Raw genomic sequence first — 18425 nt, forward strand, 5'->3', positions numbered from 1 at the left:
AAAAATAATTAAAACAATAACTAAATCACTTTTTTATTGACCTTTCAAATAAGTAATTTTCTCTGGCTCACCCTGTATTAAGACATTAAAAATATGTAATCATCGGAAACGCATATCAAAAGATGCAAAAATTATTTTTATTTTAGTTTTTAAATACAAATTATCAAGAAGAACTGGAATTGTGTTTCAAAATCATATAAAAAAAAACAGAACGCAAATCATTGCCAAAAATATCTTAAAAATTCGTTTTACAATAAAATTCCGGTAAATATATGAGCCACCCTACCTACCAAACAAAGAAAAAGTAAGCTAAGAAAGCTATAAAAATAAGAAAAGGGAAAAGAAAGTACACAGAAAATATTATGAATAATATATAAGCCAAAGGATATAAAAGAGCGACGTTTGGGTTAAGCCTAAAACTTGACACATAAATCCATCACAAAAACGTCGGGCATAACAGACGAGTTGAGCGGAATCACAAACGCCGGCAGAAAATTTACGTCAAACCGAAAGAAAAGAAGGAATAGTGCGGGAGCGAAAGAGCAAATGATTGACATTTAAGGCTTTTGTGTCTTAACTTTACATTAGGGCCATATTTCGAGGAAGAAGCCAAACAAACAACTAAACAACCATCCAACAGTTTTTGCTTCGCTTACTCTGGCTTATACTGCGAAACTGTCGTTCCTGGGTCAGCTAGGATTTTCTAGGCGATTTATGCATCTTAGTTTAGCAATGATGCAAACGTTGAAGCCTCCACCGCCGGCATTAGCAACAACATCTGCAGCATCATTGCTTCACCACCCCAACCATCACCATATTCCACATCATCATCATCATCCACATATACATGCTACTCCCTTTCACTCGCCCAACTCCACTACAGCTGCCTTGTTATTGCCTCCACATATGACTGCTCCCTCACATGGCCACTGCCAACAGTTGACGATGGGCCAGCATCTGGCATTGGGCCCAACAACAAATCTTAACCACATTGATACGCGTCTAACACATTTGCCCAGCTCCATACATAATCCCGCTCTGCAACATCTTTTGGAGCAGCATACACAACATTCGCAGCAGCAACATACACTGATGCCAGAGCCAAACCTGTCGTCACTGTTATTGTCAGCTACAAATAGCCATAATCCTGCTATGATAATGGGCCAGAGCAACAGCAACAGCGTTCGGCAACAACATCATCAGCAGCAGCAATCTCTGGGACCTCAGCTTCAATGTGCCACATCACCTGCTATGGCTGCCACAAATTTGGTGCCACCTTTCCCTAATAGCATATCCTCTCAAACTACGGCATGTGCTATAGGTGGGAATGTGGCAGCAGCAACATCCAACACCAACAGCCTGCAGTCACATCACTTGTCAAGTGCTGAGATTAGCAACACCATCAACAACAACTCCGATTCCATCAACGGCACCATCACTGCCACCCTCAATCCCAATCACAATGCCAACCTCAATGGCAGCTGCAACAGCAATGACCAAGATGACCCAAATCCCGAAATGATATTGGCTTTAATCTCCAGAAATAAAGAGCTTGAGGGTAAGTCAGTTTTTCAGTTTTGCTATTCCTTTTATTCGTTACTCCAAAATACCTATTCACTCCAAATCAAGGTTTCCCTCTATTCTCTCTCCCACATACTCTTGATTCTTTTCTTAGTCCTGTCAAGAATTATTGTGGCCATCTTGTGTAAGATGGTCAGGCATTTGTTGTCCATAGCCAATGGGCAAAAATAGCCCATTGGAATATCAGAGCCATAGAGCTGCTTTATGTATCCAACAATTATGTATTTGGTGAATTTTTGAGGTGAGCAGCCAAGGATAAACATTTGCCGTAGACGCAAGTGAATATCCTTGCTTTCAATGCTTTTCTCTTCAATATTTTGGTTAGTTAGGATGATTGTTAAATTATTATGACTACAGAGAAGAATGTCCAAACTAAGGCTTCTTTTGGTAGTATAGAATATGCAACATATAAAGCTTAACCGAACAATACCTACTTTATATAAAATTCATATAGAATTTCTTACAGAAATTAAATTATTTTAAAATTGGGTAATGTGTTGCATTATGATCAGTGGTGCAGTCACTAAAAATTAAATTTTTTTATTAAAGTACTAAAAAACAAGTAAAAGCGTGCTAAGTTCGGCCGGGCCGAATCTTATATACCCTCCACCATGGATCGCATTTGTCGAGTTCTTTTCTCGGCATCTCTTCTTAGGCAAAAGAGGATATAAGCTATTAGAGCGATATCAAGATATGGTCCGGTTTGGACCACATTTAAATTATATGTTGGAGACCTGTGTAAAATGTCAGCCAATTCGAATAAGAATTGCGTCCTTTGGGGCTCAAGAAGTAAAATAGAGAGATCGATTTATATGGGAGCTGTATCGGGCTATAGACCGATTCAGACCATAATAAACACGTATGTTGATGGTCATGAGAGAAATCGTCGTACAAAATTTCAGGCAAATCGGATAATAATTGCGACCTCTAGAGGCTTAAGAAGTCAAGATCCCAGATCGGTTTATATGGCAGCTATATCAGGTTATGAACCGATTTGAACCTTATTTGACACAGTTGTTGAAAGTAAGAATAAAATATGTCTTTCAAAATTTCAGCCAAATCGGATAGGTATTGCGCCCTCTAGAAGCTCAAGAAGTCAAGTCCCCAGATCTGGTTATATGACAGCTAATCAGGTTATTAACCGATTTGAATCATACTTGGCAAAATTTCAAGCGGCTAGATTTACTCCTTCGGAAGATAGCGTGCTTTCAACAGACAGAAGGACGGACGGACATGGCTAGATCGACATAAAATGTCGCGACGATCAAGAATATATATACTTTATGGGGCCTCAGAGGAATATTTCGAGTAGTTACAAACAGAATGACGAAATTAGTATACCCCCATCCTATGGTGGAGGGTATAAAAAGAAAATAAATAAAGAAATTTTTTATACCCTCCACCATTGGGAGGGGCGGCATACTAATTTCGTCATTCCGTTTGCAGCACCTCAAAATATGCGTCTAAGATCCCATAAAAATATATATTCTTGATCGCAAGGACATTTTAAGTCGATCTACCCATGTCCGTCCGTCTGTCGAAAGCACGCTAACTTTGGAAGGAGTAAAGCAAGCCGCTTGAAATTTTGGACAAATACTTCTTATTAGGGTGGGTCGGTTGGGATTGTAAATGGGCCAAATGGGCCATACAAACAGATCTTGGTTCTTGACTTCTTGAGCATCTAGAGGACACAATTCTTATCCGATTTGGCGTGAGATTTTGCACGTGGTGTTTTGGTTTCTCTTCCAACAACTGTGCTTAGTATGGTTTAAATCGGTTCATAACCTGATATAGCTGCCATATAAACCGATTTTGGGTCTTGATTTCTTGAGCCACTAGAGGGTACAATTCTCATCCGATTTGGCTGATTTACAACAACTGTGCTAAGTATGATTGAAATCGGTCTATAACCATATATAGTTGCCATATATACCGATCTTAGATCTTGACTGCTTGAGCCAATGGAGAGCGCAATTCTTTTCCGGTTTGGCTGAAATTTAGCATGAAGTTGTTTGTTATGACTTCCAACAACTATGCCAGATATGGAGCAAATCTGGCTATATTCAAATCTGGTCCGATCTTGGCCTAATTGAAGAAGGATATGGAAGGCCCCAACACAACTCAATGTCCCTAATTTTAGCGAAATCGGGCAATAAATGTGACTTTTATGGGCCCAAGACCTTAAATCGAAAGATCGGCCTGTATGGCAGCTATAGTCCAATCTGGACCGATCTGGACCAAAATGAAGAAGGTTGTCGAAGGGCTTAACACAACTCACTGTTACAAATTTCGGCGACATCGGATAGTAAATGCGCTTATTTTGGGCCCAAAACCTTAAATCGGGAGATTGGTCTATATGGCAGCTATATCCAAATCTGGATGGATCTAGGCCAAATTGCGGAAAGATGTCGAGGGGCTTAGCACAACTCTGGAATTTCATTAATATCGGATAATAAAAGTGGTTTTTATGGGTCCAATAATATATATACTTTATAGGGTCGGAAATGGATATTTCGATGTATTACAAACGGAATGACAAAATGAATATATCCATATCATTCGATGGTGGGTACGAAAAGGAAGACACGGAGAAAATTCTAAACACAATTAATAAGTACCACAACAATATCCAATTCACCATAAAACTAGAGAATTCACATTCCGAAATCACATTCCGGATTTGGATCTAAACATAAAACTCAAACATAAGAAAAATTCTAATTGATTGGTACACGAAAAAAAAGCGACATGACGATTCAACCCAGCCGAAATGATAAATTATCAACACCGCAAGAAATTTAATAATTTAATAAATAAATTTTTGACAACAAGTGGCAAACAGTTCCTTGCAAAGAGTGTATCAAAAATAAATAATTCTAAAAAACAATAGCTTTCCAAACACCCTAATATACAACTAATTGACGAAACGAAGAAAAAGTTAAGAGATGAAGCAAACAAAACTTTGGAAAACAGAATTAACGTAAATGAAATAGAATCAAAACAAAAATATTTTTACAGTGTACCGTACATACCCCACTTAATGGACAACACGTACTTTAGAGCCCAATTCCACTTAATTTGAGATAATCTCCAAAACCCGAGTGATTATTATACCCACCACCTATCTATTTAAGACGATCTAGCCATGTCCGTCCGTCTGTCCGCCAGTCTGTTGAAATCACGCTACAGTGTTTAAAAATGAGACTGAGATTGAGCTGAAAAATTGCACAGATTCTTTTATTGTCCATAAGCAGGTTATAGCCCCCATTTGACCGATCCGCCGATTTAGGGTCTTAGGCCCATAAAAACCATATTCATTATCCGATTTTGCTGAAATTTGGGACAGTAAGTTGTGTAAGATACTTCAACTTCCTTCTTGAACTTGTCCCAGATCGGTCCAGATTTGGATACAGCTGCCATATAGACCTATCCGCCGATTTAGGGTCTTAGGTCCATAAAAGTCACATATATTATCCAATTTTGCTGAAATTTGGGACAGTGAGTTGTGTTAGGCCCTCTGACATTCTTCTTCAATTTGGCTCAGATCGGGCCAAATTAGGATATAGCTGCCATATGGACCGATCTCTCGATTTAAGGTTTTTGGACCATAAAAGGCGCATTTATTGTCCGATTTCGCCGAAATTTGGGACAGTGAGCTGTGTTAGGCTCTTCGACATTTTTCTGGAACTTGTCCCAAATCGGTCCAGATTTGGATATAGCTGCCATATAGACCGATATCTCGATTTAAAGTCTTGGCCCCATAAAAGGCGCACTTATAATCCGATTTCACTGAAATTTTGGACAGTGACTTAAGTTAGGCTTTTCGACATCCGTGTCGTATATGGTTCAGACAAATATTTTGTTATACACAATTGAACAATGACTTGTACTTAAAGTATTTGGTGCAAATCGGAGCATATTTCGATGTAGCTGCTATGGGGCACAAGGTATGCATTTTTCACCGGATTTTAACGAAGGGTTATTACATTTAACTAAAATTTTTTAAATTTCAATAAGAAGCTTTCAAATGTTAAGAAAACGTGCTGTGGAAAATATCGATAATAACCGGTATGGAATACAAACGAAGTGTTGCATTTCAATTTCGAAGTTGATTTGCTGCAAATCTCCTCAAATAATTATATTTGTTCACACTGAAAATGTATAAGAAACCTCGTTGTAAAACACGATATTTCCGAAATTAGGTAGCAAATTTAGATTTGGTCCAAGTGTAAAAATAGTTTTTCTAAGATCAACAATTACACAAAACATATGCTTCGCCTACAAACCAAACGAGACGATGAATACAATAGCTGTGTTTGGGAACTCGAAAATTTGTGCAAATTTGCACAAATTTTTATTGGAAGTCGTTTGCGTACTTTATTTGCCAGCAGAAGAGAGCGCGAGAGAGAGCAAATTTTGACAGTTCGAAAAAAGAGAACCTGCAAATTTCTACTGGGACTTTTTTTGCTAGCAAAAATTTGCAATTTTGAACAGGTGTTTTGTAAAGGTAAGCTGTTTAATGAATCTCGACTATGATCCGGTTTCTGCAGATAAATCTCCACCATTGTAAAGCCACTTCGGTGGCACTGAAGGTCCTCCTGATGGCAGGTGGATTTGACGTCCTTCTTATCCAGGAATCATGAGTGTGTGTACGAATGGTTCGTGAACTAAGTATTCCTGGATTTAAACTACTCACGGGTACGAGTAATGGGAGACACAGAGCCTGTATTCTTTCAAACAGTAGTCTAAATGTTTTTCTTCTTCCGTCGCTAAGCAATGAAGATTTAGTAGTAGCCAGCCTTGAAATAAAAAATTCTCGTTACTGGCCGGTTTCCCTTTATATATTCACACGATTCAGAAATGCTGCCTTCAAACCTTATGTTACTGGTTGAAGCCGCTACTGTAGGGAAGAAGAGCCTCATTACAGAAAGTAATGCTAATGCACATCACCAGATATGGATAAGTTCGGATGTCAACGAAAGGGGTAAGCTGCTTATTGAATACATTATAAGTTGCAATCTGGCGATTTGTAATAAAGGGGATAAACCGACATTTATTACCAGGAGGAGGTACTAGATATTACATTTGAATCGGAAGATATAAGCGCAATGGTAAAGCGGATCACGAAGGCCCTGAATAACTAGCTAGCGTCAGCATGTCCCAGTACCAACCCAAGGACTAAACAGCGTACGCCAAAGTGGATCCCAGAACTCGTTGGTCTAAGGAAGTATTGCAGAAAACTCTTCAACAGAGCAAAAGCCACAAGAGCACAATACGGATACAACTTAGGCCTCTAGGCTAAGAAAGATTCTATCCTCTGGACCTATTACCTTGGGGTATGGTGGGCAGAAGTCAGAGTATATATGAACAATGTCTTGTGAGGAAACACTAGAACTTCTCATTGATTCACATTTCCTGGGAAATTCTCCAACGGACAACGTGGTATGCATTCGTCGGAGGTTTTTGGAGAATTTATGTCTGAGCCGAAAATCCTTTGGGCGATAATAAGTTTAGACTCTTTTAAGTCACCAGTCCCCGATGATGTATCACCGGTTGAATTACAAACTATGCCTGATAGAGGGGTTCTTTGGCATAGGGAGATATACTTCGCTTGTATTAGCATGTCATATATAACTGTGGGAAGGATACTGATGTCATTTTCATTCCGAAATGGAAACCGAAAAGGAAAACCTTATCGCTCGAAGGCGAAAGATTTTCGTCTTATTAGCCTGTCATCGTTTGTGCTGAAGACTCTTGAGAGGTTGGTAGAAACATACCTTAGGGCACAGATCCCTGGAGGTCGCCTGTTGTGGCAACAGCATGTATATAGTAAAGATTACATCCTGCCTGAGCCGCTTTTTGATTAAAAGTACTGTACCACTATTCCTGATAGTAGCGATTGGCCCGAAGGACAATGAATGATATATAGTCCCAAAGAGGGCACTGGCAGTCAGAAGGAGTTCCACTTTAGGTTTTAATTTCTTTCACGTCCGCCTTTGACACTGAACGCATAGGTTTAAGTCCCAGCTACAACATCAACAACATTTTCAGCGGTGTTGTCTCCACATGGTGCTGTGGACACTTGTGAAGTATTTAACTTTGTTAATAAGTCGTGTAATATTGGCGCGTGGTGTTGCTCTACGGCAAGCCGTTTGGATTCGGTAATAAAAAGAGTTCCCTTATCACTGAGCTTAACTTGGCCTATTTGGCAACTAGTTCAAACTTACTGTCATCGAAATCGGGTAATGAATGCTCCTGTTAAAGGCTTAAGAGTCTACATCGGCATATCGGTCATTATGGCAGCTATATGTAAATATGGCCCTTTAAACAGTGCAACTCACTGTGCCAAATTTCAGAGAAATGAGACAATGAATGCGTCTGTAATGGTCTTAAGACCCTAAATCGTCAGATCGTTCTATATGACAACTATTTCCAAATATAGTCCGATTTGGCCTATTCAAACACTTTACCTGCGTATAGAAGAAATATGAGGCTGTATAAAATTTCAACTGAACATCTCAATTTTTAAAGACTTTAGCGTGATTATATCTGATGGACACACGGACGGATAGACACACAAATCATCTTAGAATTTTACAACGATCCGAAGTTATATATACTTTGTAGGGTCGGAAATGGATATTTCGATGTGTTGCAAACTGAATAACTAAAAAAATATACCCCCTATCCTAAAATGTGGTAAATTGGCCCGGCCGAAACTTGGGTACTCACCACCATGGACTCCGCTAAAAATTTGCCTTTATTAATTCAGTTTGTATTTGAGTTATTTAGCAACCATCAAATCGGGAATTGGTTGCGGCTGCTTTGGTCTCAAGCCGTCATTTCGGGGAATCTGTATTTAAGGGGCCTATACCAGTATATATAACGATTCGAATAACACTTTACATGAATATTGAAAGTCATAGCAGAAGTATTTGTACCGAATTTCAGCCAAAATTAGATGCAAATTGAGGCTTCTAGATGCTCAAGAAGTCAAATCCGGGCATCGGTTTGTATGGGGGCTATGTCAGTTTATAGACCAATTCGAATTATACTCGGCACTGATTAGAAGTCAGAACGGAAGTCTTTGCACACGGATAAAAAATGCGGTCTACAGGCGCTCAATAAGTCAAAAAAGGGGTTTGGTTTGTATGGGGGCTATATCCAAATCTGAATCTATATGGTCCATCTGCATTCCCCAACGACCTTTATCGGTGAGGATATCTTCATTCGTTCGAACGCTATCGTGATTTCGACAGACAGACGGACATGACTAGATCGACTCAGAATATCAAGATGATGAGGTTAGGTTAGGTTGAAAAGAGGGTGCAGATTTAATCCGCCTCATGCCACTATGGACATACAGCTATGCCATTAATCGGCTTGTTGTGCGCTCTAAAAACTATAAAGTAACCTCTGAAAAGAAAATTTTAAGTTAGGAATTCAGTGCTACTTACAAAATCCTTAATTCTTCTCAATGCCACTCCCCTAAGTTGGTTCCTGTCTGATATTGTGTCTCCACCTAAGTGCCGGTATTTGTTGGACGCGAAAGCCGGGAAATGACAAAGGAAATGCTCCAAAGTCTCATCATCTTCCCCGCATGCCCTACACATGCTATCAGTTGCCGCACCGATTTTACACAAGTGAACTAGTAGTCCTATGTGCCCCGTTATGATACCAATAGCTATACGGACCTCCTTCTAGCTTCCTTTCAATAATAGCCTCGGCTTCTCACGATCTGGATCCCTCCATAGGATTTTCGCCGTCCTACCGACCGTTTCATTGTTTCACAATGTGGCATCCGCATTGGTCGCCCACTCCCTTAACTCGGACTGCGTCAACCCGATAGGCTTCGGGTTAACCAAGTTTATTGACGGCAGTCCTTTGGCCTTCACCGCCAAATCAGCCCTTTTATTTCCCCATACTTCATTATGGCCCAGAGAAGGCGTTAATCTCCTTCTCACACTGCAATACTGTTCGTGACCTTACCGTCCTAGTTGTTATTACCCTTTTGGCAATTTTACTGTCGGTAAAGATGTTCACACTCGACGTCCCCCAGTTAGCACCACTTCACGGATTCCTTGATCAACCGGATCTCCGCCTGCAGAACCGTATTATGGTCAGGCAGTCTAAAACAAATCTCAGTCTCTGGGTTATCAATGGTGACCTCCAGGCCCACTCTGTCCTCTAGCTTTGATCCATGATCTTTTAGATGGCAATACTAGGGTTCAGTCAATCCAAGACTGTGCCGATGGCATCAGTGCCTCGCACTCGACTTCAAGGTTCCCCTTAGGTTAATTTAGTCATTCTGTTTGTAACACCTTGAAATATGAGTCTGAGACCCCATAAACTATATATATTCTTGATCGTCATGTCATTTTAAGTCGATCTAGTCATGTACGTCTGTCTGTCCTTCCGTCCGTCCGTACGTCTGTCTGTCGAAAGCACGCTAACTTTCGAAGGAGTAAAGCTAGGCGCTTGAAATTTTGCACAATTACTTTTTATTAGTGTAGGTCGGTTGGGATTGTAAATGGGCGAAATTGATCTATGTTTTGATATAGCTGCCATATAAACCCATCTTCTTGAGCCTTTATATAGGCGCAATTCTTGTCCGATTGGACTGAAATTTTGCACGTGGTGTTTTGGTATCATTTCCAACAACTGTGCTAAGTATGGTTCAATTCAAATCTTATCCGATTTGGTTATAATTTTCCACGTGGGGTTGTGGTATCACTTCCAACAACTGTGCTCAGTATGATTCAAAACGGTTCATAATCTGGTATAGTTGCCATATAAACCGATCTTGGATCTTGACTTCTTGAGGCGCTAGAGGGCGCAATTCTCATCCGATTTGGCTGAAATTTTGCATGAGGTGTTTTGTTATGACTTCTAATAACTGTGCTAAGTATGGCGCAAATAACCTGATAGAGCTCCCATGTAAACCGATCTCCCGGTTTTGCTTCATGAGCCCCTACAAGGCGCAATTCGTAAATGCTACACAATGGATTCTACAATGTTCAGCATTCAATTCATTTATGGTCCGAATCAGATTATAACTTGATATAGCTCTAATAGCACAAAGTTCTTATTCATTATTCTTTGTTTGCCTAAAAAGGGATACCGCGCAAAGAACTCAACAAATGCGATTCATGGTGGGGGGTATATAAGATTCGGCCCGGCCGAATTCAGCACACTCTTACTTGTTTTCCTCCTTAGTTGTCACATGCTATTATGTTATTGTTCATAGGACATAATATGTGAAGGTTCCAATTACCGTGATGCGTTGTTGTTGTAGTAGCGTGTTGTACATTGAGGCGGCAGCCCTTGCCGATGAAAGGCTCCATCTGATCAATACGGTACATACAACTTCTGCCTTTAACTCATTATTGGGCGTTCTCTCGTGCAAGGTAAATTCTCCGACACTTTGAGCAAAAATATTCGCCCTTCTTATCTTTGCATTAAGGTCTTCTAGCACAATTTTACTATCATGTGTGGGGTAGCGTTCATATATCCATTCTTTGCCTAGAGAATGGATAGATAAGCCTTTTATCTATAAATTTTGCTTTAAAGCTGATTGTGGTTAGCCTCTTATTTGACGTAGTAAAGTGTTTTATTCCACAAATCGTATGCCAAATTTCTGTCTCGTATCATGAAAGCTATAATAAAATGCATAACCTTTCGTGAATGTTACAATGCGTCTGCTACTTTATCGAACTTCGTGAGAGGGGATAATGCCTGCCTAGTGCTACACCCAGAAAAATTATTTTGCTGATATCAGCAAACACTGTCTGCTAATATTAAATCAAAAATTTTTAACTTTTGAATAAATCCAATTAAAATTTTTTTACTTTTAAACAACAACTGACAAATTTGCAATATATTAATAAAAAAAGACTATTTTAGACGACCATATTTTGTCTGCTGATATATAAATTCGATCAAAAATTAGCAAATTGTAAAAAATTAAAAAAAAAATTAAATTATATGCTTGTAAAATTGAAAAACGAGACGGAATATAAAAATTTTTGAAATATTTACAACTTTTTTAAAACCATCACCGAAGGATGGGGTATATTCATTTTGCCATTCCGTTTGCAACACATCGAAATATCCATTTCCGACCCTATAAAGTATATACATTCTTGATCAGCGTAAAAATCTAAGACCATCTAGCCATGTCCGTCCGTCTGTCTCTTGAAATCATGCTGCAGTCTTAAAAAATAGAGAGAGGGAGCTGAAACTTTGCACATATTCTTTTTTGTCCATAATCAGGTTAATTTCGAACATGGGCTATATCGGACTATATCTTGATATTTTAGACCGATCCGCTGATTTAGGGTCTAAGGACCATAAAAGCCACATTTATCATCCGATTTTGCTGAAATTTAGGACTGTGACTTGTGCTAAGTCCTTCGACATCCTTCTTCAATTTGGCCCAGATCGGTCCAGATTTGGATATAGCTGCCATATACACCAAACTCTCGATTTAAGGTTTTGGGTCCATAAAGGGCGCATTTATTGTCCGATGTCGCCGAAATTTGGGACAGTGAATTAAGTTAGGCCCCTCGATATCTTTCTACAATATGGCATAGATTAGTCCAGATTTGGATATAGCTGCCATATAGACCGATCTCTCGATTTTCTGTCATAATTAACTAACGCAAACTAAAGTACTACCAGCTGAACCGGGCCCGAACATAATTTTTATGCTCCACTCTTAAATACCTTCCATTTGAACCCCGTATTCCAATTGCCGGTAAATAAGTCTTGTTTGCAGGGTTTTTTTTCTGGGAGGACGGCTCTCAGAAATTTGGCCCCTAAACCACAAAAGTTGATAACAGATTCGTTTTCTATTCTCAACTACCTTTTATTTAAGTTGCAGATAGGGCTGATCGGTTTGGGTGGTTTTGAGGTGGGGCGTTCCCCAAGTCCGCATTTCTTTTTTCAGGTAACTTAAGAGGGAAGACAAAAAATAACTTAAATTGATTTGGTAGCCTACAAAGTATATATATTCTTGATCGTCTTGACGTCCCAAGTCAATTTTTGACATGTCCGTCCGACTGTCGAAGCACGCTAACTTTTCAAGCAGTAAAGCTAGATGCTTGAAATTTTGCACAAATATTTCCTATTGGAGTAGGTTAATTAGGATTGTAAATGGACCATATCGGTCCATGTTTTGATATAGCTCCCACATTTACCGATTTCGGATCTAGAATTATTGAGCTCCTAGAGGGAGCAATTCTTATCTGATTTGGCCGAAATTATGCATAAGGTATTTAGTTTTGTTTTCCAATTCTGTGCCATGAATGGTTCAAATCGGTTCACAACCTCACATAGCGGTCATATGATTCGATCTCGGATCTTGACTCCTTGAGCCTTTGGAGGGCGACATTATTATTCGATTTGGCTGAAATTTTGCACAAGGTGTTTTGTTTTGACTTCTTACAACTGTGCCAAGTATGGCTTAAATCGGCTCATAACTTGATTTAGATGTCATATAAACCGATCTTCAGATTTGTCTTCTTGAGTCTCTAGAAGGGGCAATACCACCCGATTTGGCTGAAATTTAAACGTAAAGTTTTTCTATGGGTTCCAAGAGCCGAGGTAAGAGTCTAAGTAAGTCCAAATAGATATATAACTTGATGTGGCTCCCACCGATTGCCCGAAGATCGCTTGCCAAATGCGATCCCTAGCCGTATATGTGATTCGGCCCGGCCTAAGTTTGGCTTTTCGCTTTTACTTGATATATATTTATAAGAAGACATCGTGTAGACCCATGTACTCAAAATTATATCCTTTGATTTTGTCTCCTCGCTGTGTCTGTTTGAAACATCTTGAAATTTGACACTTTTTGGGCCTTGAGACCAATCCTTTTCAGATTGGGAGAAATCGTTTCAAATTTAGCTTTAACATATTGGACTAGTATAGCAATAACAAGTTAGAGCGTGCTAAGTTCGGTCGGGCCGAATCTTATATACCCTCCACCATTTATCGCATTTGTTAAGTTCTATGCGTGGTATCTCTTTTTAGACAAACATAGAATATTGAATAAGAACTGTCATACTATTGGATCTATATCAAGTTGTAGCCCGATTCAGACCATAAATGAATGCTGAAGATTGTAGAAGTCAATATTTCAGTTCAGGCTCAAGGAGCAAAATCGGGAGATAGGTTTATATGCGAGCTGTATTAAGCTATTGATCGATTCAGACCATATTAGACACGTATGTTGAAGATCATGAGAGAAGCCGTTGTACAAAATTTATGCCAAATCGGATGAGAATTGCGCCCTCTAGAGGCTCAAGAAATAAAGATCCCAGATCGGTTTATATGGCATCTATATCCGGTTATATACCGATTTGCGCCATACTTAGTGCAGTTATTGGAAATAATACCAAAACGCCTCATGCAAAATTTCAGCCAAATCGGATGAGAGTTGCACGCTCTATTGGCTTAAGAAGTCAAGATCCATGATCGGTTTATATGACAGCTATATCAGATTGTGAACCGATTTATATCATACTTAACACAGTTGTTGATACCAAAACTCTACGTGTAGAAGTGATACCAAAACACTACGTGCAAAATTGCAGTCAAATCGGACGAGAATTGCGCCCTCCTGAGGCTCAAGAAATCAAGACCCATGATCGATTTATATGGCAGCTATATCAAAATATGAACCGATTTGAACCATACTTAGCGCGGTTGTTGGAAGTGATACCAAAACCCAAAGTGCAAAATTTCCGTAAAATCGGAAGATAATTACGTATAATTACGAAGTCAAGAACCCAGATCGGTTTATATGGCAGCTTTACAAAACATGGACCGATATGGCCCATTTACAATCCAAACCGACCTCCACTAATAAGAAGTATTTGTGCAAAATTTCAAGCGGATAGCTTTACTCCTTCGAAAGTTTGCGTGCCTTCGACAGACAGACGGACGGACGGACATGGCAAGATTGACTTAGAATGTCAATCAGAATTACCAACAGAATGATGAAATTAGTATTGGGTTGCCCAAAAAGTAATTGCTGATTTTTTATATAGTCGGCGTTGACAAATTTTAAGCATTAATCGTATTGGATCGTCATGTAACTGAGCGTGAGATAGGAGAGAAGTTAAATATACCAAAATCAATCGTTCATTATCACATAAAAAGTCTTGGACTGGTGAAAAAGCTTGATATTTGGGTACCACATGTATTGAAAGAAATTCATTTAACAAACCGAATCAACGCTTGTGCACCTTATGCACCTTTAACGCAATGAATTCGATCCGTTTTTAAAACGAATCATAACTGGAGATGAAAAATGGATTGTTTCCAATAACGTTAGACGAAATCGATCATGGTCCAAGCATAGTGAACCAGCTCAAACCACTTCAAAGGCTGATATCCACCAAAAGAAGGTTATGCTGTCTGTTTGGTGGGATTGGAAGGGTGTGGTATATTTTGAGCTGCTTCCAAGGAACCAAACGATTTATTAGGATGTTTACTGTCAAGTTGAATACAACCATCAAGGAGAAGCGACCAGAATTGGTCAATCGTAAAGGTGTCATATTCCACCAGGACAACGCTAGACCGCACACATCTTTGGTCACTCGCCAAAAACTGAGTGAGCTTGGCTGGGAACTTTTGATGCATCCACCATAAAGCCCTGACCTTGCACCATCAGACTACCATTTATTTCGATCTTTGCAGAACTCCTTAAATGGTAAAACTTTCGGCAATGATGAGGCTATAAAATCGCACTTAGTTCAGTTTTTTGCAGATAAAGGCCAGAAGTTCTATGAGCGTGGAATTCTAAATTTGCCAGGAAGATGGCAAAAGGTTATCGAACAAAATGGCAGTTATATATTTGATTAAAGTTCATTCTAAGTTTTATTAAAAATGCATTTACTTTCTTTTAAAAAATCCGTAATTACTTTTTAGGCACAATATACCCCCATCCTATGATGGAGGGTATACAAATTATGAATATACCCATGGTGGTGGATATCCAAAGTTCGGCAAGTCCGAACTTAACACGTTTTTACTTGTTTGACAATAACTGTTTGTCTTTGGGTTTCTCATTCAAAGGCTTTTTAGCTCCAGATATCAGACTATGTATTTTCTGTCGTGGGTAGATTTCTCATCAAATTGATCGTCTTGATTTTCCACGCTCCTCCTCCTCTCTCTCTCTCTCTCTCTCAGAGATTATATCATTGAACATGATAATTATTATTGTACATTGTCACAGATTACAAAGGAAATTATGAATTCATTGTTCTTTTTCAGCGACAGTGCTTGACTATGCTTTCTAAACAAGTGCTTGGATTAATGGCGACATCACGTCAAGATTTTTCTTGGCCATTGTTAGCAAAAGGCTTAACAATAGACGAAGCCCTTGAAAAGGACTTAATGCACAACAAATGACACGTGTTTTTTAATCTAACTTGTCATGTCTCAGAGGAGGACTGGCAGGCACATGGCTAGGCAGTCTGACTGATGTCGCAGGGAATCTAGCAAGTGCAAGTAGCAAAAAGAAAATGGCCTACAATAATTTTTTACTTAAGAGAGGAGTAGACATATGCCATTGAATAATGCAATGCGCCTTGATGCGTTGAGATAAAAGGATAACAGATTTGTCTTAGCTGGACGCATCGGTCGTTTGCTAACTGCTTCGAGGATGCTCTACTATTACAGCCTTAATTACAAACAAATAAAAATTGGTTGAATGCGTGGTTCCGCCACTTGTATGCCATCGAGGATATTTATTTTGGTTTAAGCCTTGCATTCAAAACAAAAAAGGGGCAGATAATATGGATAACAAGCCTATGCAGGGAAAAGCATAAAGTTGTACGTCAGCTGGCTGGCAAGTGGCGTAAGCCATGTGGCGACGTTAGCGGCATGTGCACGTCCTGTTTGCTTTTAGTGCAAACTAAACGCCCTGGCACACTTTCTCTCTGCCTCTCAAGCCTGCTGTCCGGCACACGCACTTTCCCACCACAATAGGCCGGCGCATTGAGTTTTACGCCTTTTCCCCACACAATGGGACTCATGTGTTTTGTTTTTTGGTCGCTTTTGCCATAATGTCCTTTTCTACGAGGATCAACAGGCACGTGTCGTTAATTTCGTTGCGGGGTTTTCTCAACTAATTCAACAGCAGCACCAACTCCCAATGGTGTTAAACGCCGGTGTGACGTTTGCAAAACGAGCAGAAAAATTGAATTATGCGACCGGAGGCTGTTTAGTTGAATATCCTTGTTACGGTTTCCGTAATGCCGACCGCCCTTGTCGTTATTCCCGCTGTAACCGGAAACTTGTAACCAGAAACAAATATTTTTATTACAAACTTGATACTCGTGGAATTGTCGTTTGTTATGGATTTTTCGTCCAGCCAGGAGGGTGGGTTTTTGCCTAGGTTATTTTTATGTGTGTGTGTGTGTTTTTTTTTATTTTGGAAAAAATGTCTGATGGGTGATTAATGGAAAGGAGCATTCTTTGTTCTTTGGTTTAACACAGTCATCATTGTCGAGTGTATGCACAAGTACGAGTTTATCGTCAAACCCACTGTGTGTGTTGATTGAAAATAATTGTTTGTTCACTGTCAAAAATTGAGTAAATATGTTTGTCGTTTTGCTGGCAAAGCACTTGCTGGTGCACTTAGACGATAAATGTGTATTGGTAAAATAGTTGACACAGTGGGCTTTTAAAATAAAAAGTAAACATATAGAGAAGATAATAAAAAAAATTAACTAAAAGGAAATATATAGGTACACAATTCCATCATCCCGAATCGTTTATACCACTCGTCAAGGAGAACTTCGGTAAATTCTCCTGATGATTTCTTTTTATAAATGGAATCCTAAGTCGTGTTTGATCTGGTTTGGCAAGGTAAGGTAAGGTTGGTTAAGGCTAGGTTGAATGGGAGGGTATGGGACTTAGCCCGTCCTATGCCTTGTGGGCATACGCCAGTAATTGATGTATGACTATACAGTAGGAGCCTATGGGTTACCATGCAAATGAACATTTCATTATGAAACAACTGGGATACTTCTCTCTTATCAATGAGTGCTGTTCGAGGCAAGTTCAAGCTCAATGGTAAGGAACCTCCTTTTTATTGCCAAACTCGAACGGCTTGGCGCAGAGCTTCGCCACTTAGTAAAGAAGTCTGGGACTTGTATATACTCCGAAAGTTTGGCAGGAGGCAAAATTTGTAATTTGCGACACCAAATGCCTATTGATCTATAAGCCTTACGTCCTTTCTACTCAAAATAATGGAGCATATTGTGGATAAAGAGTAGGACATCCAGGTGAACCGTGTACTTAGAGATTGGATAAGCAATATGCTAAGAAACAGTGATTATATTGATGAGCGAGAAAATGGTATAGGGCGAGCCACTAAGGTCATTTTATAGTCACTCCATTAAATAACCTATTACAGATCTTGGACTTAGGAGGGCTATGCACCCATCAGCTACCCAGTCTGAATTATAATACTTCTATATGGAAGAGATCTGAATAAGCTATGCAAAAGCAAATTTGCCTACGAACATTCCATATCAATGGCTGCTGTCCTATTCAACTTTAAGCTCAATGATAACGGACCTCCTTTTTATAGCCGAATCCGAACGGCATTCCGCAGTGTGCCACCTCTTTGGGGAGAAGTTTTAACATGCCTTCTATGACTGGCATAGTAGCTCAAAGCATTGGGAGGGGGAAACCACTGTTGAAAAATGTTTTCTGATGTTCTCGCCAGGAATCGATCCCAGCCGTTCAGTGTCATAGGCGGACATACTAACCTTTGCGCTACGGGAGCTTTGAATTAGCTATGCAGACAAGCCGAAAGGGTCTTGGAGATG

General features: G+C 39.5%; 1 protein-coding gene across 1 annotated transcript in view; it reads left to right on the top strand.

Moving 5' to 3' along the window:
* Positions 1–482: 482 nt before the first annotated feature.
* Positions 483–18425, top strand: part of LOC106085355 (LIM/homeobox protein Lhx4) — a 351283-nt gene continuing 333340 nt past the window's right edge. Inside the window, exon 1 of the mRNA XM_059364908.1 lies at positions 483–1558. Within this exon, the coding sequence (XP_059220891.1) occupies positions 715–1558 (844 nt within the window). The 5' untranslated portion in view covers positions 483–714. The remainder of the gene's footprint in view (positions 1559–18425) is intronic.

Source organism: Stomoxys calcitrans, chromosome 3, assembly GCF_963082655.1.
Source record: "Stomoxys calcitrans chromosome 3, idStoCalc2.1, whole genome shotgun sequence".
Classification (NCBI taxonomy): Eukaryota; Metazoa; Arthropoda; class Insecta; order Diptera; family Muscidae; genus Stomoxys; species Stomoxys calcitrans.